The sequence below is a fragment of the Apodemus sylvaticus genome, chromosome 10, assembly GCF_947179515.1.
Source record: "Apodemus sylvaticus chromosome 10, mApoSyl1.1, whole genome shotgun sequence".
Lineage (NCBI taxonomy): Eukaryota > Metazoa > Chordata > Mammalia > Rodentia > Muridae > Apodemus > Apodemus sylvaticus.
The window spans coordinates 108,744,448-108,767,352 of NC_067481.1; the positions used below are offsets into that span (position 1 = coordinate 108,744,448).

The window sequence follows — 22,905 nt, forward strand, 5'->3', positions numbered from 1 at the left end:
CAAAGTGCACTGGGAAAAAATGAGTACTTAAGTCTAGAGAGATGGCTCATGCAGTTAAGAGGATTTGTTGCTCTTGTAGAGGCCTTGAATTTGGCTACCAGCATCCACACAGTGGCTCACAACCATAGATTAACTCCTATTCTAGGGGACCCAATGCCCTCTTCCCATCTCCTCAGCACCAAACGCACACATGTTGCATATACATACATGCAGGCAAATACTCATATACATAAAAATAAAATATCTAAAAATTTTAATGTATATTTAACTTTAATGAAATTGCCCACTGTCCTTTTCCTCCACATGTTCCACCCCAAAACCTCCTGAACTTTAAGGCTTTATCAACTTCCTTGTTTTTCCTCTAATACCTAGTACCTGTTCCGAGCTGGAGTTCTGAGGCTAGGTGGGATCCTGGCACCTCCAGGATCTGCCTGCCGATTGCAGGCTGGTCTTCATGATTGACAGGGAAAAGGTCAAACGAGCTTAGGCGGTCTAGAAGACAAGAGTGCCCGTCAGAAAAAAGGTCAGTAAGAGAATCACGAGAGTCAGGGGAGGGAGGGGAGCCTACTTACTTTTCATGTCATTCTTTAACACTACAATTCTCTTATGACCATGTCCTTTTATCCAGACCACCTGCACACAAGACAGACTCCTGGTTAAGCAGTGGAAAGGGAGGGGAAAGCATCCTAACATTCAGGAGAGTGCCTGCTTCTCACATACCAGAGTCAGAACTCCATAAACGCCAACAGCTTGGCTATGCTTTCTCCTTAGCTTCTAAAGCAGCACTCCACAACAGCCAGGCCAGGGCGGAAGTAGGCCTTGGCTCCCAGGCATTCTTCCACGATTTCACCAGAGGTTGAGCACCTTCTGTTTCAAATGCTTGGACTCAAGAGGATTTTGGATTTGGCAATATCTGCCTATACCTAGTGAGGTACCTTGGGGGGGGGGGGTCTGGAAGCACTTAAACTAGAATTCAACTGTATCTCATAAACATTGTATACATTTAGCTTGAAGGCACTTTAAGTGTTTCCTTTTTTTATAGTGAAAAAGTGTTTTGACTGCAAACCAGCACAGGAGGTTAGTGGGGGCTGTCCAGTGTGGTGTCAAGATGCCTTCAGAAGGTTTTAGAATTTGTTTTAACCCAACTCAACTCTTTTGCCAATACCTTCTGGAGCCTGGGCAGCTGTCAGGATCCTGCCTTAGCTTCTTCCCCCACTCCACTTTCCCTCAGTTCTTCTGTGGACAGCAGTAATGCTTTCCAAAGGTAAATCTGGGCTCCTCTGCCTTCTCCACAGTACAGGGAAGCTCATGCCTGGAGGAGCAAGGACCTTGGGACAACTCCCACTCTAAGGCTCTAGCACTTGCACTTTTCACTTTTATTCTTTTGCAGTGATCTCCCAGAACAGTTTCATTGCCTCTCACAGCACTGGCTACTCTCCATTGTGTGTGCCATATTACCTATCATAACAGCCTATGCCTCCCTGCTGTACAGTAACTCACATCTGTGATGCTGCCCCTCCAGGACTGCTATGCTCAGGAAGTGGGCCTTGCCTGGACATTCTCTATATCCACAGAGCACAGGGGTCACAGCTATGCAGCTCTGGCCACATTCCACTCTGGGCATCTGCTTAGGTGTCCTGTCTGGTTAGGTTACCACTGAGCACCTTCCTACAAGGAAGGCCTGAAACTTACTTACTTGGCACACAGGAATAAGATTTATCAAAGTCACCGAGAAACACTAAAATCATTCATCTTATCTGGCAGCACTCAGGTGACACCTTACATCTCTGATCAGGAATCAGCAATGGCTCTTCAAGAAGACACTTCCCCAGGAGCTGAGGAAAACACCTACCTGTGGGATGGCTCCCAGCAGCTCCTCCACACTATTGTAGCCATAAGTTTTGGGCTGTAGTGTTTCTCCAACATATTTGGTATAAGCCATGGAAAATTCATGAAGGAAAATCTGCTGGTAGTGATAGGTATGAAGCAAAGACCTCACATTCTTTGCAAACAAGTATAGGCTTGTGAGCTTCACATACTCTTCTGCCTTATCATTCATAAAAACCTGGTCCAGAAGAAAGAGGAAGATTAGAAACTTCCTGAGAGACTGGCCCTGTCCGCTTTGAAGTGAGGGCCTCCTACCATGAACACTCAGAAGGTCTCAAAATCACCTTGGCTTCTAAACACTCTAAAAGGGGCTCATAGAAGGGTCTCCCAGAGCTGGAGGAGAGGCTCATGGCAAGGCTCAAACAACCCAGGGCAATTTTGATTTCTCTGCAGGTGTAATACTGTTGAAGCCTGAAGAAACTGTAAGAGCAGGAAGAAAAGTAGGGAATCTGCAATCCCAATGCAGACAGGAAAGTTGAGGCAGGCCAGATAGACATATACATGCAGTGGCTGTGGGTACTAGACTTCATCTTCCAGAGGTTATGTGAGGCAGAATAATAGTGCTCACCCTTGCAAACACACTCAAATCCCCTGTGTCTTCTGGTACACAGTTTTTGAAACTGCATGTGAGAACTGCAAAAAACTGGCAGTATAAAAATGTTTCTGAGGGTTGGAGAAATGGCTCAGTAGTTAAGAGCACTAGCTGCTCGTCCAGAATCCCAACCATCAAAAATGACTTCAAGAGCCAAACTGATAATGAATCTGCGGTGTTTGCAGTAGCCCTTCTCTACACAGCATCACAAACTCAGTGCCACACACACTGTCATCCTCAAAACTCCAACAAGTGATGCCTAAAAGATTTGCATCTGAAGGATGCTAGTAATAGCTGTGTTTTTCTGCACAGACCAGTTTTCTGCTATTATTCAACTCTGAAAAACATTGAAGATGCTTTAGATCCTATAGTTTCAATATCCAGCCAAAATTCTTTTACATGAAAACAAGCAAGCACATCATCTCAATATGCAAATCAAAATACCATTTTGTAAATGGTAAAACTACATGTATACCAATCAGTCATTTAAAAACAAATTTTCTTATCATTTATCATTAAACAAATATTTGCTTTGTACATCTTACAACTTTCTACACCAAGGGTTGACAAAACATAAGCAGCACTTTCAAACAGATGTGCTGAGATGTGCTGACATTACCAGAAGAGGGGGCATGACTAGTGTCACCAAGCAATGACAAGTTATCTTTTTTTAAAAGATTTATTTATTTATTATTATATGTGATGACACTGTAGCTGTCTTCAGACACCAGAAGAGGGCGTCAGATCTCATTACCAATAGTTGTGAGCCACCATGTGGTTGCTGGGGTTTGAATTCAGGACCTTTTCCGAAGAGCAGTCAATGCTCTTACCCACTAAGCCATCTCACTAGTCCCAAGTTCTTTATCTTGATGCTCAGAACTTGCATCAAGTTCTGGTAGAACGTAATCAACAGTTTTTAAAGTGTCAGCCTTGGGGGCAGGGTAAAGCTCAGCATAATAGCTACTTAGAATATCATTTAGAAATCAAGAAGGAGCCGGGTGGTGGTGGTGCATGCTTTTAATTCCAGCACTTGGGAAGCAGGAGCAGGTGGATTTCTGAGTTCGAAGCCAGCCTGGGGGGTGGGGGGCATTGGGGGGTGGAGAAGAAGAAAAAAATCAAGAAGGACTTGATTTCTTTTCATTATTGACCTAGCACGTGGTCAAAAGATGATAGTTTAATCATTCATTCCCTACATGGCTGAATTGTATCTGCTGACATCTTCTGTAGATTCATTTTCTTTTAAGAAAGTATTATTAAGATTAAAATAAAAATAAGTGGTGTGCTAGGGCTTAGCTTAGTGAATGGCAAGATGCTAGTCTGGCATGCTGAAGCCTGGGGTTTGATTACCAGCACAACAAACCAACAAAAGCAATTAAAAAAAAAGTAAATTATACCTTCCACCACATTGATTTTCATGCCCTTAAAATGTTTTGTTTGTTTTTTTAAGCTGAAGTTGGGGCTAGAGGGCTGGCTCAGCAGGCAACGGTAATCACTGCTCTTGCAGAGGACTTCGATTTGGTTTCCAGCACCCACATGGAGTTCACAGCCATCTGCATCTCCAGTTCCAGAGAACACAAAAGCTACTTCCAACCTCCACGGCACCAGTGATATGTACAATGTGCAAACAAACAAGACACTTATACACATACAATTTTTAAAAATTTCATTTTTAAAAAGCTACGGTTAATTATTTTTTCAGGATTAATTGAAACTTAACATTTTTTATTTTTAATTTTTTTATATTGTGTGTGCATGTGTGTATAAAGTATATATAAAGTGTGTACAGCCACTCCTGGAAACTGACCTCCACACACTTGCTACTACATACACCACACCACCACTTAAAGAAAAAGGGGACTAGCGAGAGAGCTCAGCAGGTAAGAACACTTGCTGCTCTTCAAAAGAACACTGGTCTGTGAATTGTATCTTGGGTATTCAGAGCTTTGGGGCTAATATCCACTTATCAGTGACTGCATTCCATGTGTGTTCCTTTGTGATTGGGTTACCTCACTCAGGATGACACTCTCTAGTTCTATCCACTTGCCTAATTTCATGAATTCATTGTTCTGAATAGCTGAATAGTACTCCATTGTGTAAATACACCACATTTTCTGTATCCATTCCTCTGTTGAAGGACATCTGGGTTCTTTCCAGCTTCTGGCTATTATAAATAAGGCTGCAATGAACATAGTGGAGCATGTGTCCTTCTTTGAATACCCAAGATACAATTCACAGACCACATGAAACTCAAGAAGAAGGAAGACCGATGTGTGGGTGATTCAGTTCTTCTGAGAAGGGGAACAAAATACGTAGATAAAATGTAAAGCAGAGACTTAAGGAAAGGCCATCCAGAGACTGTCTCACCTGAGGATTCACCCCATATAGTCACCAAACCCCAACACTATCGTGGATGCCAAGAAATGCTTGCTGAAAGGAGCCTGAAAGGTCTCCTGAGAGGCGCTGCCAAAGCCTTACAAAAACAGAGGCAGATGCTCACAGCCAACCATTGGACTGAGCGTTTGGTCCCCAATGGAGGAGTTGGTGAAGGGGTTTGCAACCTCATAGGAAGAGCAACAATATCAACAAATCAGACCCCCCAGAGCTCCCAGGGACTAAGCCATCAACCATGGGGTACACATGGCTCTAACTGCATACGTAGCAGAGGATGGCCTTGTCAGGCATCAATGGAAGGAGAGGTCCTTGGTCCTATGAAGGCTCAATAGATGCCCCAATGTAGGGGCATCAAGGGCGGAGAGGTGGGAGTAGAGTGGGTGGAAGAACACCCTCATAGTAGTAGGGGAGGGAGCATGGAATAGGGGCTATTCTGGAGGGGGAAAAACTGGGAAAGGGGATAACATTTGAGATGTAAATAAAGAATATATCCAATTAAAAAAAAAAAAAAAAGAACACTGATTCAATTCCCAGCACCTAAATGGTGGTGAACCACCATTTGTAATGTAACTCTAGTTTTCCTGAGCTCCAAAGCCTCCTGCTCAGTTTTGTGGGCATCAGGCATACATTTGATGCATATACGCACACACATATGCATATATATGTGTGTATATATTATAAATGCAATCAAAACAGTCATACACATAAAGTAAAATAATCTAACAGTAAATAATTATACAATTTTTTAAAAAAGATAAGAGAGCAAAGAAAGGGTTAAGGGGAGGAAATGAAAGGGAGAAACAATATGATATTTTAATTCCAAAAGATAAAAACATTACTAAGAAGAAGAAAAATGTCCAGCCAATTTTAAGACCTCTAGTGCTGTTCCAGCTCTACACATACTAAGGGAGACCTAACAGAACTCCAGGCTGAGAGGCTTCTGAAGACCCACTCACACACATACCTCTACTAAATAAGGCAGACTCTTCAGTAGCTCAGTCAAGGTCATGAATCCATATTCACAGGGGTTGAGAGGAGTACTGTGAGTGGTTTCATAATGTCTCCTGAGTTCATCAACAGGAAGATAAGCATCTCCTTCCCAAGACATCAACAACACCAGCAACTGAGCAGTGAGAGACCGCAGAGACTTCCGGTTGATAAGTTGGATCTGTTTACCAGATTCTATATCAGCCACCTACAGAAAGGAGAATGCAAACTCAATCCAGATCATCTCATTCTGGCTAATGAGACCAACAGAGGTACTTACACACAAACAGCAGTAGGTTTGTGATAGCAGACCAACACTTGGAATGAGACTGGTACAGAGATTGTTTTTACCCTCCCTACAGTCCATAAACCCAGACTCCACCTACTCATCTTGAAGAAGTTTGGAAGACATTGCCATGGTTCTCTCTACTTGTGTGTTCTTCCTTCCTTGCTTTTTTCCCCTAAGGTAGAAAGGCAAGAGGCCAACTGGCATGTCTTGGCTAAGCTAGTGACTACAGGGAAAGCTGCATTTCTCTGATGTCCTAGAGCTAATTTTAAAGATGGCATTTTCATCTGCTAAGCATCTAGTTGATCATTTTAGATTCTCAAGGAGACAAAGAACTCGAGGGAACTTGTGAAAGAGGCATCGTCTTGGCATCGTCTGAGCACCAAAGACCAAGAGCAGAGACAAGCACTTGGTGACTGAGACCTCTTGCCTTCCTCAGGTCCAAGGAGATGCCATGGCCTCTAACTACAGGCAGCAGAGCTCTGCTCTTGCTATCTGCTGGTGCATCCAGTCTTTATCCCCTTAGGCTCTGCTTTCTGTGAGGACCAAACGGCTCCTTGCCTACAGGAAGACGAAGCACCACATGCTTGTCCTCTTTAGGACTGGACGCAGTTCAGCATCAGCATATTTTTACTTTTCAGGCATGTTCTGACCTGAGGCAGGAAAATGGTGGCAGACTCTCACTCCTACAATGGTAGTAGAGCTGTTCACATACCCTGCTTTGAAAGCAGGGGCTCACCAGGTAAGAACACTTGGTCCTCTTGCAGAGGACCCAGGTTCAGTGCCCAGCACTTATATAAGGAGGTACAACCACCCCCTTAACTCTGGTCCCAGGTGATCCAATGCCTTCTTCTGGATGCCACAGGCACTGCACTGATATTTATGCACAAACAAGCAGGCAAACACACATATACATGTAAACATAAATCTTTAAAAAAGAAATGAGAAAGCAGACACTCAATTAGCACACACTAGTCAAAAAACATTTGAGTTACTATCTTAGAATCCCAGACCGTTGCCAATACTACTTTTTTCCCCCAACATAATATATTAGTTCTTTGGGAATTTCATATCATACACTCAGATCACACTCACTTCCCAGTCCTTCCATGACTGCCTCTTCCAGCCTTTGTACCACCCCCATCCCAAATTAAATCTGGGTTACTTATCCATTCACTGGAGCATGGTCAAACTCTCAGTGACTAGCCTCTTATAGAACTGAGTCCTTTCCTTCCCAAACCCCAGCCAGAAGTCATCAACGGCTAAGAACTACAGTACTGCATCCTTAACATACTTTTTAAGAGTTGTCTTCAATGGCCTCCTGTTTTCAATAGCTGTTTCCTTTTTTGTTGTGGGGCTTGAGGTAGGGGTATGAGTTGTCACAGAAGCCTTCCATGTCCCTCCTCTCTCAACTATGCATCTACAGTCACTGATAGCACTGCTGAAGTGCCTTCCTTGCTCTTACAGTCAATGGGAACACCAATCAGGGGCTTCCATGTGGTTTCTGGCATAGACCACAAAACAGACACCAGCTTGGTAGGACCATGAACCTTCAGAGGCAAGCAAACCACAGACCTCACCATGGCCTCAGGCTGCAGCACAGACAATGGACATCAGCATGGCTATGGCTTTTGGTAGTAACATGGGCCATAGAGATCAACCCAGACCCTGGTTGCAGTTGGGCCTCAGGCCCTAACATGGCTTTCTGAGGCAGCATGGGCTCGGATATCACCACAGCCTCAGGTGGCAGTGCAGGCCACTCGGATCAATACTGTGGTTTTTTTTTTTTTGGATTTGGTTTGTACTAGACAGGGTTTCTCTGTATAGCCCTGGCTGTCCTGGAACTCACTCTGTAGACCAGGCTGGCCTCAAACTCAGAAATCCGCCTGCCTCTGCCTCCCAAGTGCTGGGATTACAGGCATGCGCCACCACCGCCCGGCTAATACTGTTATTTTTTAAGAACACCAAAGCTCTGCTTATTTGATGCTGCTGAAACCCACCCCTTGATCTCAATCATCTAGGGCATGCTTCAGAAGCAACAAGGACCTCATAGCTTGAGAAGCCAGGCCTAGCATTTCCCAAAAGTTCCCCGTGAGGCTCCAGCGGACAGCGAGGGCTGCACTGGGTCTCTCACGTTTTCTTGCTTTTGTCACTTAAACCAAACCTCCCATGAATTAAATCTTTGGCCCTGCCTCAGGGTCTTCACTGGGTTTTTGTTGAGTTTCATGTAGCTCAGGTTGGCCTCCCTTGGTAGCCAAGAATAACCTTGAATTCAAGATCCTCCTTGCTTCTATCTGCCACGTGCCAGAACTACTGATGTACACCACCAGCTCCAGTGTATGCAGCACAGGAAATTGAGCCAAGTGCTTAGTGTACTGAGAAAGCACTCAACCAGCAGAGCCACATCCCTCTCTACTCCTGGCGTATCAGCCTTCCTATCTACCTAAGCCCACCTCTACTAACATCTTGGCCAGTGGACACTGGAAAGACCTGGACCTGTCATATATACTATGGCCTTTCAATCCTTCAACTTCTAATTGATTCTACTGCAGACACTTCTCCAGAGAGACACATTCCAGGTTCTGTCTTTTCCTACTTCTAAAATTACTCATTCATACACATCATAGGTTTATGGGATAGACATGGAATAGAAGACAGAAGCAATTCATTGCCCAGCCCTTCTCATCCTTTGTTAAGGAATGCAATCCACATGCCCTTAATTCCTCCCTTATTGTTAAGAAAGGGGCTGGAGAGATGGCTCATTGGTTAAGAGCACTGGCTACTCTTCTAGAGGACCAGGGTTCAATATCCAGCATGGCAGATCGCAACCATTTGTAATTCCAGTCTCAGAGGATCCAATGCCCTCTTCTGGCTTCCTTGGGCACTGCATACATGCAAGCAAAACACCCATATAAATAAAAAGTAATAAATAAGTTAACAAATATTCATTGAAAATAGTTAATTCTGTTGGGCAGGACAAAGACCTAGCTAAATGACATGTGGGCTTATCATAAGACAATGTACTTTTCCTTTCCAGAATTTCCAACCCCCACTCACAAGCCAACATGAAGTCTGGCTGGGTCTGCCCATCTTTCAGAGTTCTGATTTAGAAAGGCCTAACTATTCCTTTTTCTTCTCTTCTGTCTCTTCTTTCAGATATGGCCAGAGCCTAAGCATATGCTCCCTGGTACTTTGGGCTTCCTTATATTTTCTGTAAAACTCCCCTCCTCACCATGTGGCTCAGCTCTGTGCCAGCTTCTCTAATGGCATGGCCTGCCCCCACCCCCTTTTCTCCATTCAATCCTCTTCAAGACACTGGAAGATTTACAGTTTGCCAGTTCTGGAATTTTTTTCTTTAAAACTCTAATAAAGTAACCTTCCATTTTGAGCCTATTCTTATTCTTGTCCATGAGACTGAGACCCCCAAAAGGAAACTCAGACCTCCCATTTCTCACACATCAATGCTGTCTCTGCCAGGAATCCTCAGGATTTCTGGTAACACTCCTTGCCTGCCTTTTAATTACATAAGAAGAGGAGAGGAGAGGACGGATCTCTTCCTTAACCACCAGACAGTGTTACTGTCTTTAATTTCCCCTATCCTCTTTCAGGTCTCACACAACTCCTTTCCTTGTGTGCTTCTGTTTCTCCCTGTCCCCAGTAGTGAGGACTGAATGCAGGGCTTTGCAAGCTGGGCAAACTCTCTACCACTGAGCTATAACTCTAGTCTTTTATTTTTAATAAAATAAAAGTTGGAGATAGGGGCTTGTTACTCAGCTCAGGCTGGCCTTAAATTTCAAGTCTTCCTGCTTCAGATTCCTTAGGTCCTGGGATTATAGGCCAGGCTTTGGTTACTAGTTTTCTGTCCATCTTGGCTCTAAGGGCCACATGTTCCCTGGTATTCTTGTCAATAGTCTAAGTTCTTTTGCCCCTTAAGTCCTTTCCATTGTGGTCATCTGGCCAGATCCCACCATAAGCCCAGACAGTAGCCTCTGGACCTACAGCTGTACAGCACACCCACCCCTCCCATTCCTCTGTGGTAAGCATCAGCTCCCCAAGTGCACAGTGCTCTTCCACACCTGACTCCATTTGTCACCCCTTCTCAGAGCTTAAGCTCTGATCCCTCTTCTCTTTAAACAGTTTCCTTAACTTGTTGAGGGTCTGTCTTTTACTGTCTATTGTAATACTAAGTGAGGGGCCACAAGACCTGAAGTCTGCATTGTAGCCCCTGTGACCTGGCCCCCAGTTAATTGTGATTGGTGAATAAAGATGTCAATAGCTAGGCAGAAGAGACATAGGTGGGGTTTAGGTTTCATGGGCTTGGAGAAAGAGGACCAGGAGGAGGGAGAAGAGGGACCTGTCATGGAATAGAGAAAGAGCATGCAGGAGGGAGAAGGAGAGCTGCCATGTGCTGTGGATGGACCTGGTGCTGTGTTTGTGAACCAATCCCCTAATGAATAAAGGACCAATCACTGGGTGAACAGGAGGGACTTCTGGGTTGGACAGAGGAAGAGAGGAAGCAGGAGTTAGGTCTTTTTAGACTGGGATAGTGTGAGGACAAGATGTAGCTACAAGTGTTTCCCAGTTTCAATGGCAGATCTGTCAGTATTCGTCATCAGAGGATTTAGATTTAATAAGGCTTATAAAATTAGGATTTAGTCCAGCAACTGAATTACTGTCATTTCTGAACTAAGTTTGTGTTGTGTTTTCCTTCATGCACGGGAGCTCATCCTGGTTCAAGAGAGAAAGGTATGGTGGCAAAGTGTGGGCTTGCCTGAGGTGCACCACAAAGGCTCTGGGGGATTTGAAGCATGGGGCTGGTGTTGTAGCGACCTGCCAGTAAGAACCTAGCGAGCTGAATGGAGAGACTTTGGAGCTCTGAGTCAGAGTCTTCACGAGATAAAAATAGGTCAGCCATTGTTTGCCAGTGCATGGCCGGCCAGGCTACCAGGGACAGAGTTGCCGGCCCAAGTGTGGGAATATTTCCCACAACAGCCATGGGCTAAGGGCCAAGACAGCATGGCCCTGAGGGCTGCCCGACTGCAATTAAGAACAGCCCAGATGGAACATAGTAAATAAGTGGTAACTTGGAGGGGTAAACAGCTGCCCAGCTATTGTGCTGCCTAAGGCTATTTAAAAATATAGAGGCTATGTGTTTCATCTGGGTACATAAACGGTCTAAGGGTGGTAAGAAACCCTGTGCCAGTATTTATAACTATATTTCTACTACACTGACCTTCCAGTTAATGGTAACATAGTATCTTTTTCCTGGTGAACACTTAGTTCCTGGTGGCAGATTTACTTTTATCAGATCCCATGCCAACAGTCCTAATTCCTGTGAAATATTAAGGCAGTCCCTCCTTTTGGTTCATCTCCCACCTCCTTACCACACTACCCCAGATTCTTGCCTGTGTCCGCTCACTTCTCAAGTCACTGTTCTTTGGAACTTTCAAACACACCCAATTGCAGTACCTGGACATTAAGCCAGCAGCTCACTGTTCCCTTCATTCCATGTGATTAGCTGTGGCTCTCCCACTTCCCCTCACAAGCACAGTAGCCAAAAGCTGTAGCAAAGCCTGCTGCCACTTTCCCTTGACAATTCATTGTTCAGAGTCCTCTAAGTGCTGTTCTCAGCAGCAAAACAGTCACCTCCAGCTACCTCCAAGTCTTATGGTCACGCCCTCCCTGTGTCCTGTAATGGTTCCACCTCTAAGCTGTCAGTATATGACCAGTTTTTCTTCCTGGCAGTTTTTCCCTAGTGCTGTGCTGTAGACTTGCAGATATTCTGCTGTTCTACCTCTATGCGGGAGGGTCAGTCTGGCATAGAAGGGCAGAAACAAGGAAGGTGTCCTCTAAAGGGGCTTTGCCAACCGCAAGGGCAATTTTGAGCTTGTGCTTGTTCTCAAGATGACTCCTAAATGAGTCAGGATCCATGGAAGATACATGATACAGCCTCCTAGGAACCTTATAGACAAAGAACTCTCTGGAAGACTTCAAACTCAGGCCAGCCTGGCAGAGATTATTATACCTGAGTACATATACCCTAGGATAAAAAAGTGACCTTGCTAGTTCAGAAAGGTCATAAATATATAAAAGGAAGATTATAAATCTAAAGTGACAAACCTAGTCACCTCCTAGTACCTACTAAGGTTTCAATGACACATAGCTATGAAGCACAGCAAGGCACACAGGGTACGCACAACACCTCGCACAGACACTGTCACAGCCGTGTGAGTAACAGGACATTCATTGGCTTACCTTTACAACATGGCAGAGCTTCTGTGTCAAAGCCGAGACTGAACTGACATCATAGTCTTGGAGACGAAATGTATAACCAAAAGTTTTAGCATATTCTGTGAACAGATCTGTCATCATAAGGCAGTTACCCTTCTGGGACCGCAGCAGCTTAACAAACTGGGCAGCTAGAGCTTTGAACCGTTCCACTTCAGTCAAAGTTAGGATTTTCTCTTCTCCACATTCCAACACCTTAGACACACATAGGGCAGAAGGAGGGGTTTGAACACATGATTACATGTAAAGTTAAGTGGCATGGAATGCTACACATTGGTCACTTAAGATGGGAATGTGTTGTTATGAAGGCGCACTTCTGCAAGTGCTCTTCCCTCAGCACTCAAACACACACGTAAGACATTCTTTTTGCTGGCAGTAAATCCTGTTATGTATGTTTTATAACAACAAAAAGTTTTAACACTTTTGGAGTCAAAAATAATGTTAATAAGCCGGACGGTGGTGGCACATGCCTGTAATCCCAGCACTCTGGGAGGCAGAGGCAGGAGGATTGCTGAATTCGAGGCCAGCCTGGTCTACAGAGTGAGCTCCAGGACAGCCAGGGCTATGGCTATACAGAGAAACCCTGTCTTGAAAAAACCATATCCAAAAAACCAAAAAAAAAAAAAAGTTAATAAAACTAATAATAAACTCCAGCTCTGCTTGGAAGAGGTTGGCATGAATACTGCCACCCCACCTCCAAGGGTGTTTGGGAAGTACAGTACTGCTCAAAAAATACTCAGTTTAATATTTAAACCAGCTCATCCTATTTTCAGTGATTATTTTAACACAAGCTGAAAAATTTTTTAAAAGATTTATTTTTTTTTATTTGCTCCAGCCCTGAAGATTATTTTTGAGGTAGAGTCTTGCTGTTTAACCTAGGCTAGCTTTAATCACAGAATTCCCCAGCTCTACCTCATGAATTCTGAGATTATAGAACAAATTGCACATTAACCTAAATTTACTAACGGGTCAACAATACATTTTTTCTGATGACACTATTTCAGACTCATAACTAAAAACAGTAGCACCTCTTCGTATATACCCTGCTCAGAAGAACGGTGAATCAGAATCTCTTCACTTACTTGTAAAATCTCAGGTATGGCTTCCAAAAGTTCAAGCAGCTTGGTAAATCCATAGTATGCAAGTTTGCACTGCCGGCCGAAGTGGTGGTGGTAAGAAGGAATGAACTTGTTAAAGGGCATTCGGAAATGGGGCTGGTGGCGCAGCAAGTCCACAACATCTTTGGAGAACTGTTTTGTTCTTTCTATTTCATCCTGAGTTCGTTCTTTAAATAAATAAAGCACCTTATAAATCAGGCATCCACCCACTGTGTTTAGTCCCAACCCTACAGGGGCTCTGTTCTGTCAGAGTCACAGGAGGTCAGCCTTGCCTCCCCGCCACAGCCACAATACAGACATGTTCCTGGAGCTAGGTTTTTAGAGCCAGTGGTTCTCATACAGGCTCAGGGCACAGCCCTGGGTGCTACTGTGGGAGGTGAACAATAACACGTCACCACCTATAAGACAGGGACAATTTTATAAATCCTGTCCATTACACCTATGTGAACAGGACACACAGAGGTCTGGGTGCTTCAAGCAGTGTTATTTCTGTAAAATCATACTTCTGAACATTCACGTGTTTGTTTATTCATTTGATCTCCAATTAAAAGTTATAAGCAGAAAGGAGTTATTAGGCATCAAAATTGTAACAAAACAAAAAAGTACTTAAGTATTGATCTTCACATCTGTTCATTTTAAATTGATTGAAAAAGGATACTACTGTTTTAACTCGGGATGCTTTTGACTTCAGGGACACAGAGACCCTCTCACTGGTAATGGGCAGAATAAGGTATCTCTCAGACTTGACTGAATTACAACTGGAAAGACAAATGCCACATTCCTCTGGGTTTGTTTTCTTCCAAAATATGCAAAGTGAAATAACTCTCAGAGCTAAAATGGATTCTCCATCATACACTGTGGACACTAGAAACATGCACACAGCTGAGAAGCATTTAACAAAATGCTGGTTACAGCTTCTCCCCTTTGAGTAGATTCTTTGCCTGCCTCCCTGCATGCCTGCCTTTCTTTTCTTTCCTCAAGACAGGGTTTCTCTATGTAGTCTTGGTTGTCCTGGAACTCACTTTGTAGACTAGGCTGGCCTTAAACTCAGAGATCAGCCTGCCTCTGCCTCCCAAGTGCTGGGATTAAAGGCACCCCACTAACCACATAGCTTCCCTTCTTCCAAAGAACACAGGTTTTGTGTACCAGGTAATGTTACAAACTACACTTTCAAAGGAGCCATTAAGAGCTATGGAAAGGGAAAGAAAAGTGCACCCCCCCACACACACACACACAATTAAAATAACTATTCCATTTAAAAGTAAACACTGATTAGGCTCATGCCCACAGTCCCAGCACTTAGGAGATGAGGTCAGAGTGCTACTGCAAGCTTGGGCTACACACTGAAGTCAGGTCTCAAAAGTACAAACAATAGCCCCACTGAGATAGACAATATATACCTCTTTTTCGGATACAAATGACCATGTCATCATCTTGTTGGGACAGGCAAATAGTTGTGTCTGGGATCTCTGATATTATATCAATCAAGTCACAAACACCATATTCCGTGACATCCCAGTCCTTTGAGAAACACCTATGTTTTAATATGGAAAATAGGCAAAGAATGAGTAAAATCATTGCCACAGTAACAAGCTTTACAAAAGATCTTTTTTGTTTTGTGTTAAAGCTTCTCATCAACTTACCAATGATAAGCCTGTGAGAAATCTCTCACGATGACCTGCTTGCTGGCCTGGGACTTGAGAAGTTTTAGTAAATCCTGAGTAAAGCGCTTCACCTGGGCCCTATGAGTGAGGGTCAGCAGACGCTTGGAGCCCATTCCAAGAATCTGAAAATGAAATGTTATAATTACTTATACTAGGAAGAACTCAAAAAAATATGTTGTGTCAACCTTGTCTCTGTCTTTCTTGCTCTTGCTACTCTCAACCTATCTGCCTCAAATATAATGTCTGCAATTTGAAATAGAAAACAATTTAGTATGTACAGTTAAAAAGAACAATGACCCAACTGTCTGGGGCCAAGATCATTTGTTTGCTTGTTTTCAAAGTACCACTGTCTCAAAAGATCATGAGCACAAAGAGGACATGCAAATGTTCAGTTTGGATGACTAATATCATCTCTAAAAGACAGATGAAGTCTTTCAGGCCTTTTTACCAAGTAGGAAATTATTAAAACACTGCCTTCAGGGAAGTTATAGGCAGTCTAGATAGGATGCAATAAACCCTAACCCAGTGACTAAGGCGAAGGAGCACTTAACTCCTATGTAGGTACCAACTTGTAAGTGCATTATGCTCCCAGAAGCCCCTTGCGATAATGAGCATCCTAGCAAACACTGCTGGAAAGCAGTGTCAGCCCCTAGAGACTAGAAGGAAATGCCCACAGGCCTCTAAGGAATTCTTTTAGGTTTGAAATTTGTAGTTTCTTGAAAACTTGAGAGGGCTCCTGCATTTTGAACCAAGCAGGATTTTTAGCTCAGAATGGCTTTCTGAGCTAAAATGAGAACTATTTTGTCTGAGTCTTTGTTTGTGGCAGCTGAAGTCATGGAAGAACACTTGTTTCTTTAAACAAGTAACCCCTTGTATCCTTTACCTGCAAGACGTGAGGCACAGCTTCTAGTAGTTCAATCAGCTTGGAATAGCCATAGTCTGAAACCCGACACTGCTTTCCAAAATGGTGATGGTATGAAGGGATGAAATTGCTGATTGGTAGTATACAAGATGGCTGGTTCTTCAGTAAATCAATGACTTCTCTGCTGAACTGAATCAGCTGAGGATTTCTCACAGGACTTTTAGAACGAAGAAGCCAAGGGTCTAGAAAAGAAAAACAAAACAAAAAACCATGAGGCCTTAGGCATGATCTCACTGGCTCAAAGGCTATTGTGTGTTCTTAGCTCAGGATCTCGGAGCAGCAAGCACTGTTTAGGTTTCAGCTTCTACACACAGGCACCACAGAACCACATAACCAGTCCCTCCTACAGGAAGGGAGGCAACCATTTGCCCTAATTCTCAAAAGACAAAACAAAACAAAAACAAAACAAAAAACCCCACAAAGCACTCTAGGGTTATAGTAGAAGTGAAGATGAACAAGGACTTTCCAGACTACACTGGCTATACTTCAAAGAACCATTTGTAACTTACTCATCATATTTTTCCCAGACACAATATAGATAGGCAAGGTGGCCCATGAGAATGGAATTAACCAATAGTGGAGCTGAAATTTTACCCAGAAAGCTAAGGGAAACAGTAATTTGAACAGGATGGGAAACTGAGGCAGAACCAGATCTATCCACCTACCTCACTGTAGCCCTAGCAGGACTGGACCATCCTATGAAGACCACATTCACAGCAATGTCCCTGCCTGTCTCTTAAATGCTTTAACAAACAGGACTGCACCATCAGGTTTTTTTAAAGTGCTTATACGAGAAAAAAAGCTTATCTAAAAAAAGGTGTTGGCAGAGATGGATCAGCAGTTAAGAGTACAGGCTGCTCGCTGCTCTTCCAGAGGACCCAGGTTCAATTCCCAGTACCCACATGACAGCTTACAACTATCTGTAACTCCAGTTTCAGAGTTTCTACACCCTCACACAGACACACATGCAAGCAAAACACCAATGAACATAAAATACAAATAAATTATTTAAAAAAAAGTCTAAATAGAGCTGGTATAGTGGCAAATATCCTTAAATTAATTTCAATGTTGAGGGAGAGGAGGCTGAAGCAAGAGGATTATGAATTTAAAACAAGCGTTGGTTATATAAGTAAGACACTATCTCTGATAATAATGATAACAAAGATGATAATAGAAAAACTAAAAAAACAAAGCCTAAAATAAAGCAAAAATCTTTATAGAGAAGTAAAGGGATTTGTGGACTGAGCACAAGAGAAAGCTTAGCAGTCTCCCATGGCCCTGTGCAGCCTGAGACTGAGAAAGGAGAGGACACGGTTTAGGAAGAAGCTTCTGTCCAGCGCTCCCCAGAGCTCCGACTCAGGCCAGGCTTCCAGTCAGCCTTCTACCTTTACAGAAGTTCCAGCCTAAGAAAGAGCCAAAGGGAAGGGAGGGGGAGAGGGAGAGGGAGAGGGAGAGGGAGAGAGAGAGAGAGAGAGAGAGAGAGAGAGAGAGAGAGAGAGAGAGAGCGCGAGCGAGAGAGCACGAGCGAGCACTGGTTCCTCCTTCCACCATGTGGATCCTGGTGTTCAAACTCGGGTTTTTAGGCTTTATGGTAGGTGCCTTTACTCTGAGCCATCTTGCTGGCCCAATTCTGGTATCTTCAGAAGTCAGCTTCTAATAAGTTTTAAGATTGGAGTAGACACTCTGGTGAAAATGATGCTGCTTTTGAAATCAAAACCACAGCTTCCTTCTGTCCTCCCTATAGACAGGTGTGAGTTTTAGGGATCAATCCCTGACACTGGCCCACCTACCAGTGTTGGGAGGTGGGGGCTTGTTGTGAATCCACTTCACTACTTTGACGCCATTCTGAGCAGTGGCGATGTTCACTCCTGGAATGCAGGTGATGAAGTGCTCTAAGGGGACACCCTTGTGGCTGTCTTGCGTAATATCTAGGTCGCCAAACTCCGCAGCATAGCAATCTGGAAAGCTGAAGGGATGAAAGGTTATGTGAGAATAAGGAAAAGGGCAGTGCAGGCAGAACAGCAGGTTTTAACCAACGCACTGGTGAGAAGCAGCTGCTGGAGTACTGCCTCTGTGACACATTCTAATAGCTGTAAAAATTCCTGGGCAGGGTTCAGTAGGGAGCTAGATAAAGCGCAGTGGGTTGTCAAGGCCACCAAGTGTGGAGCTGGCTTTGGTCCGCAGCCCAGAGTGGTTCAATGTACTCTAGTGACTGAACTCCTTTGCGGCCTTGGCAGCTGAACACAGGTGAAAGGATGCACTCATGGCACCTGTGCAGCTTTCGAATTGGAAACATCTCTTTCCTGCAATGAAGAAACTATTCTCACTTTTCTTTGTGAAATTCAACATAAACCCAGTTTCTTGTTGAAATACTAAGTGCATGAGCTATTTCTCAAAGCTTTTACCCTGGGACAGAGCCCCCCTCCTAATCTTTACTTCCATCAGCAGGCAGCCTCAGGATGGCCCTGCAAGCACTCTGCACTCCCAAGGCTCACCTTAGCAAAGGCACAGTGCCCTCGTGGGTCTGCAGAAGACTATGAACTTGAGGTGCGAACACTTTCAAAGAGAGAACCACAAAAGGAATCTTGTAAGAGTCTGGATCAAATACAAGTTCACTGCAGGAGAGACAGCAAAGAGTGAGCAGACTTCTCAGGCGTGGAAAACAGTCCCTGCTCATACTTTTTGGAGGGCACTAATGTACCTGAAGTCCTTGTTAGAGCAGTGTTGCTTGCAGACAGGTTCATGATACTCCAACTCTTCAAACAGAACTGGGCTGCAGTTTGTGGAGGAGCCATCATGTGACTGGGAAGAGCCCAGGGGGCTCTGGCGGGCCTGGTTACTCGGAAGGAGACACACTAACCGCCCGTTTCCCTGTTCACGGATTGCAATCGTGTCTGTTAATTTATATAAATCAGACACATTTAACTTGTGTCCATACCTAAGAACAGGAAGACATGTTGGCTTAGAATATTTTTCTTTGATTATGTAGAAATACCTGACCTGTTTAAAAAAACAACACAGAATGGCTTTCCCATCTCTACAAGAGTAAAATGAAACTACTGACTGAGCTCACTCTTCAAACCACACAGCTCCCTGCTGGTACTACCTTTTCGTAGAGCCTTCCCATGCCAGTGTCCCCAGTGTCTAAGATGGGAGTGCTCTTAACATGTGCCATTTCCAACCACTGCCCTCTGAAGTGCACTCCTTTAGAGAGCTGTTCACACCACACTGACTTCCAACTTTGGACCACTGTCCTCTGTACCTGGACTCAACCCTGACCTGGGCCTACTATAGCTGCAGCATAATGGCCCAGGCTCTGGATGCAGACAGATTTGAGTTCATATGCAGACTCTACTTCAGCCTTTTATACACTTAGTTAAGATACACAACCAAGTTGAGTCTCAATTTTGCTGTCTTTAAATGTTGTGATAAAGGATAGAGAAGTGGGAGGGGGTTGACTGGGGAACGTGCGGAAGGAAGAGGGCTTATGGACTTACGGAGAGGGGGGAACCAGGAAAGGGGAAATCATTTGGAATGTAAGCAAAGAATATAGAAAAGAAAAAAAAATGTTGTGATAACTTGTATCACACCTGCTAAATGAGGACCAAGTGCGATCAGGCCTGGGTATTAGTAATTCCTTCTTACCTGTCCAGGTTCTATTCCCAGTGCCCTATATCCATCAAGCTTCTTCCCTACCAACACCAGTCCCTGGGGTCTCCCCACACAGGAAGATATGCATTCTCTCTGTGTTCTTTCTCTTGGTGCTAAACGCCCATCTCCTTTAGATTGAAAATAACTAACCTCTCAGGACTGACATCCATTCAGGCTCTAAGCTCTTCCTTCCCAGATCTAAGTCAGTCATCCTGGAACCTCACCCCGTGAGATTCTCCAATGTGTGGCATGCTCTCTTTCCACATGCTTTCCTTACTTACCCTTACCCTCTGGGACCTTGCCTGACTCCTTGGCCTTCCATTCAGCTCTCCCTTCCACCTCTTCTGGTTCTATCTGCTTCCCTGCCCATCATAAGTAACGCCTCTTCATCAAATAGCAGCTATTACTTTCAGAGCCAACATCTCTCACACAGAGCCTCCATAATAGCACTCCAACTCTCTCTCTATTGAGACTCCAAGATACCCTAGAACTTTTATGTCCAAAACAAAGACACAACACAATCTTCTACTCAACAAACTGCTTCCTGTTAAACATGTCCTTCATGTTTAACCCTGCCATCTTGCTTCTTACCCAACACCAGTCCTAAAAAAAAAAAAAACAAAAAAAAAAACTATCTTTTAAAAATTGTTCTTTGGCCAGGCAGTGGTGGCGCACACCTTTAATCCCAGCACTTGGGAGGCGGAGGCAGAGGCAGAGGCAGAGGCAGAGGCAGAGGCAGAGGCAGAGGCAGAGGCAGAGGCAGAGGCAGAGGCAGAGGCAGAGGCAGAGGCAGAGGCAGGCAGATTTCTGAGTTCACAGCCAGCCTGGTCTACAGAGTGAGTTCCAGGACAGCCAGGATTTTACAGAGAAACCCTATCTCAAAAAACCAAAATAAATAAATAAATATTGTTCTTTGATGTGTATGCATGCTTTGCCTACATGTATGTCTGTGCACCACATATGTACAGTGCCCTTAAAGGTCAGAAAAGGGAATCAGATCGACTGGAGAGAGTTATAAGTAGGTGTGAGCTGGGAATTGAATCTAGGTCTATAAGAGCAGCCAGTGTTCCTCCCAACTGTTGAACCATTTCTCTAGTCCAGTGGTTCTCAACCTTCCTAATGCTGTGACCTTTAACACAGTTCCTCATGTTGTGGTGACCCTGACCCATAAAATTATTTTTGTTGCTACTTCATAACTGCAATTTTGCTACTGTTATGAATTGCAATGTAAATATCTGGTATGCAGGATATCTGGTATGTTACCCCTGTGAAAGGGTCACTGAACCCCCAAAGGGTCACTACATACAGGTTGAGAACCTCTACTCTAGCTCATTCACCATCCATCCATCCATCCATCCATCCATTTATTTAATTTTTGAGACAGCCATCTCATGTCTGGTCTTGCACAGCTGAATGTCTCCTCTGGCCTCCCAAATGCTGGCCACCAGGCCTCAGAAAGGCTTAAAATTTCTATGGCACATAGCTCTTTGTACTCCAATTACATCAGCACAAAACTGGGACTGGCATAGTCCTTTGCCTCTTCCTGTCCTTGAGAACAGCTCTCCCACCACACCTCTCCCCTCGTGCACCAGCTCATCACTAAGAGTGACTGCCATACTCCCCTTGCTGCCTGGACCTCTGAAGCACTCTTCCCTGTACCTCCTTTTCATTGACATTGTTCTTTGACTCACAGAAGATTTTGTGAGATCTTTCTCTTTCCTTCTAAGAAACTCTTTGGGTACAGAACAAATGCAAATCTACATTTCCTTCAGTGCCTCGGCTTTTCATTCCACTAATACCTGCTATGCATCTACTTTACACTGGACACTGAGGATTCTAATTCCTGTCTAAAGTATAGAGCAAGCTCACAAATGTCACTGGAAAAGTAACAAACTAGTATGCAAAACAAACAAACAAACAAACAAAAAAGACTTAGCTTTAGAAGCTATGCCGGTTTGAATGAAAATGGTTCCCATAAGCTCTTACCAAGTGGTACTATTAGGAAGTGTGACCTTGTAGGAGGTGTGGCCTTGTAAGAGAAAGTATGTCACAAGGGGTAGGTTTTGAGGTTTCAGATGCTTAAGCCAGGGTGGGTGGGAGGGAGGAGGTGTGGGGTGTGTGTGTGTGTGTGTGTGTGTGTGTGTGTGTGTGTGTGTGTAGCCTGTCTCCTTGTTGCCTCTGGATCTGGATGTACAACTCTCAAGCTCCTTTCCCAGTTCCATGCTCCCCACAATGGCAACAATAGATTAAATGAGCTCCAATTAGATGTTTTCCTTTTTAAGAGCTGCTATTGTCACAGTGTCTCTTCACAGCAATAGAAACCCTAAGACAGACGTTGCTAAGCAGAATTAAGGGAGTGGTGACTTCAGGGCAAGACCACTTTATGAAAAGGAATTGAAGAAGAGTGTATGGGCAGGCATGGTAGTGCACACTTTTAAACCAAGCACTCAGAAGGCAGAGGCTGGATCGTCTTTGAGTTTGAGGTTAGCCTAGTCTACAGAGTGAGTTCCAGGACAGCTAAGCTAAGGCAGAGAGAGAAACCAATGAAAACAGAAAGCTGGTGAACATGTACTTGAATAAAAGGACCATGTTCTAGCCCCAGGAAGCAGTAGAATTTGGCAGCTTATGGCCACATGGTTCTGGCTTAGACTCAAGGAAAGAAGAAAGTTATTGGAATTAGTTTTACTAAGGAACACAACTAAAGCCATGCATATGTCAGGAGTGTCTCTGTATAAAGGCATAAAAATGCCACTCTGTGAAGCTGTGAAGGTGTGACTTTGGCAGAAAAAAAAGGATGTCAACTAAGGGTGGACTTCTGACATTTCAGAGTCTCAAGCCAGGCCCCAGAGTCTATCTTCCTGCTGCCCAGGAATTCAGATGTAGAACTCTCAGCTACCTCTTTGGCACCATGCCTGCCTGCATGCAACCATGACGACAACAGACTAAACCTCTGAAACTATAAGCCAGTCCCAATTCAGTGTTTTCCTTCAGAAGATCTGCCATTGTCATGGTGTCTCCTCACAGCAACAAACATAGCTCCCCTAACTATGACGGGAATTTAAGTCTAAGTTTGCTAAAAAATAAAGTTGTTTAAAAAAAAGTTAGATTCAAATGTTCAG

The 22,905-nt window shown here is 44.0% G+C and overlaps 1 protein-coding gene across 6 annotated transcripts in view; it reads right to left on the reverse strand.

Annotated features, from left to right (window-relative positions):
- Positions 1-22,905, reverse strand: part of Marf1 (meiosis regulator and mRNA stability factor 1) — a 56,713-nt gene that overhangs the window by 11,487 nt on the left and 22,321 nt on the right. For all 6 annotated transcript variants that reach the window (XM_052197839.1, XM_052197836.1, XM_052197838.1 and 3 more), the window contains exons 14-25: positions 18,837-19,073; positions 18,631-18,750; positions 17,926-18,101; positions 16,097-16,317; positions 15,193-15,335; positions 14,950-15,083; positions 13,514-13,716; positions 12,399-12,626; positions 5,835-6,065; positions 1,853-2,065; positions 573-633; positions 376-492 (exon numbers count right to left, since the gene is read on the reverse strand). In XM_052197839.1, the coding sequence (XP_052053799.1) occupies positions 376-492; positions 573-633; positions 1,853-2,065; positions 5,835-6,065; positions 12,399-12,626; positions 13,514-13,716; positions 14,950-15,083; positions 15,193-15,335; positions 16,097-16,317; positions 17,926-18,101; positions 18,631-18,750; positions 18,837-19,073 (2,084 nt within the window). The remainder of the gene's footprint in view (positions 1-375; positions 493-572; positions 634-1,852; positions 2,066-5,834; positions 6,066-12,398; positions 12,627-13,513; positions 13,717-14,949; positions 15,084-15,192; positions 15,336-16,096; positions 16,318-17,925; positions 18,102-18,630; positions 18,751-18,836; positions 19,074-22,905) is intronic.